This window comes from Malurus melanocephalus, unplaced genomic scaffold (genome assembly GCF_030028575.1).
Source record: "Malurus melanocephalus ecotype Western Australia unplaced genomic scaffold, MMel_1.1 scaffold_5149, whole genome shotgun sequence".
Taxonomy (NCBI): Eukaryota; Metazoa; Chordata; class Aves; order Passeriformes; family Maluridae; genus Malurus; species Malurus melanocephalus.
The window spans coordinates 1-2230 of record NW_026628380.1 but is presented as its reverse complement, the minus strand read 5'-3'; the positions used below and the strand labels follow the sequence as shown (position 1 = coordinate 2230).

The 2230-nt window shown below is 60.8% G+C and overlaps 1 protein-coding gene across 1 annotated transcript; it reads left to right on the top strand.

The window, feature by feature from the left end:
• The first annotated feature begins 10 nt into the window (after positions 1 to 10).
• On the top strand, positions 11 to 1251 carry B3GALT4 (beta-1,3-galactosyltransferase 4). The gene has a single exon (XM_057389367.1). The coding sequence runs from the start codon at positions 28 to 30 to the stop codon at positions 1249 to 1251; it is 1224 nt and encodes a 407-aa protein (XP_057245350.1). The 5' UTR covers positions 11 to 27.
• Positions 1252 to 2230: the final 979 nt, after the last annotated feature.

Genomic DNA, 2230 nt, shown 5'->3' with positions numbered 1-2230 from the left:
GGATTTGTAAACGGGGGCGGGGATTCCATGAATGGGGCGGGGTTTTCTACGGGAGGGGCGGGGTTTGGAGAGGGGGCGGGGCCTGGGCAGAGCCTTCCGGGGGTCGCGAGTGGGATCAACGGGAGTTTGGGGGTCGCGATCGGCGCCTCGAATATCGCGATTGGTAGCCCCGATATCGCGATTGGTAGCCCCCATATCGCGATTGGTGGCCCCGATATCGCGATTGGTAGCCCCCATATCGCGATTGGTGGCCCCGATATCGCGATTGGTAGCCCGGGACTCCCCCCCGGCTGCCTCGGGCTCCTCTCGGGGGGCTCTGGCGCCCTTTCCGAGGGTCGGGACCCCCTCCCCACCCCCCCCGTGCTGCTGGCCCCGCCCCCCTGCTCCAGCCCCGCCCCTTTCCTGCTGATCCTCGTGCCCAGCGCCCCCTCCCATCGCGACAATCGCGACGCCGTGCGCGACACCTGGGGCGGGGCGTGGCCGTGGGCGGAGCCTGGCGGAGCCCCGCCCCTCCCGACCCGCACCGTGTTCGTGTTGGGCGCCGCCCCCTCCCCTCAATCCCAACGCGACCTCCTGCAGGAATCGCGACAATATCGCGACATCCTCCTGGGCGATTTCCGCGACGTTTACGCCAATTTAACCCTGAAAACGCTGCTTTTGCTGCGCTGGGCTCGCTCCTGCTGCGAGGCCGCTCCTTTCCTCCTCAAAGCCGACGACGACATTTTCCTCAACGTCCCCTCTATCGCGACATTGCTGTCGCGCCCCTCCACCCCSCCGCGCCTCTACCTGGGCCGCGTCCACTGGCGCGTGTCCCCAAACCGCGACCCGCGCAGCCGCCACCACGTCCCGCGGGTTTTGTACCCCGAATCCTCCTTCCCGCCCTACTGCAGCGGCACCGCCTACGCTCTATCGCGACAGGCGGCGACAGCGCTGCTGGCGGCGGCTCCCGGGGTTCCGCTGGTGGCTCCCGAGGATGTTTGGGTGGGGCTGTGCGCTCGGCGGGCGGGGGTCGCGGCGCGGCACTCGGCGCGGTTCGCGGGGGGAGCGCGGTTCCCGCTGGAGCGCTGCTGCGCGGGGCGGGCGCTGCTGAGCGCGCACGGGCTGCGGCCGCGGGAAATGCGCGGCCTCTGGGGGGCGCTGCGGAGCGCGGGGGGACCCGCGGGGGTGTGCGGGGCGCTGCAGGCGGCGCTGGGGGTGCTGCGGTGCAGAGCGATGGCGCTCGGGGAGTGGATTTGGGGGACAAGGGAGTGACGTCATTGTGTTGTCATCAGGAGTGATGGCATCGGGGAGTGATGTCATGGGTGGGGCATCCCTGTATTGGGGCAAAATCGCACCAAAATGGGGTAAAATGGCCCCAAAATCCCCCCAAAAATCCCCCCCAAATCGCCCCTGAAATGGGGCAAAATCGCCCAAAAATCCCCCCAAAATCCCCCCAAAAACCCCCAAAAATCGGAAATCTGAGAACCCAAAAAATGGAAAAATCGGTAAAATTTGGGTCCCTAAAAAATGGGAAAAGTCTGAAATTTTGAGACCCTAAAAAATGGAGAAATTGGAAAAATTTGGAACCTAAAAATTGGGAGGAAATCTGAAAATTTCGAGACCCGAAAAAATGGAGAAATTGAAAAATTTGCATCCCTAAAAAATGGAGAAAATTGGAAATTTCAAGACCCTAAAAAACGGGAGATATTGGAAAATTTGTGGATCCAAAAAACTGGAAAAAACCCAAAGTGTGCATCCCCTGGGCTGCAAAATGGGGCAAAATCGCCCCAAAATCCCCTTCAAAATGGGGGCAGTGGATGGGGAGTGACGTCACTGGGAGTGATGTCATCGCTGAGTGACATCATGGGTGGGGCATCCCTGTATTTGGAAAAAAATTGCCCCCAAAATGGGGGCAGTGACGTCATTGGGTGTGACGTCATTGGGGGAGTGACGTCATGGATGAGGACTCTCTGTAGTGGGGGCCGCACCCTCCCAAAATGGGGTAAAAAACCCCAAAAATCCCCTCCAAAATGGCGGCAGTGCATGGGGAGTGACGTCATCGGGAGTGACGTCATCAGGGAGTGACGTCATTGGGAGTGACGTCATCAGGGAGTGACGTAATGGACGGAAATAACCCTGCCAATGACGACAGTGCGTTGGGAGAGTGACGTCATCAGGGAGTGACGTCACAGGTGGAGACCCCACCCAAAAATGGACGTGGGAGTGATGTCATGCAGGAGTGATGTCAGAG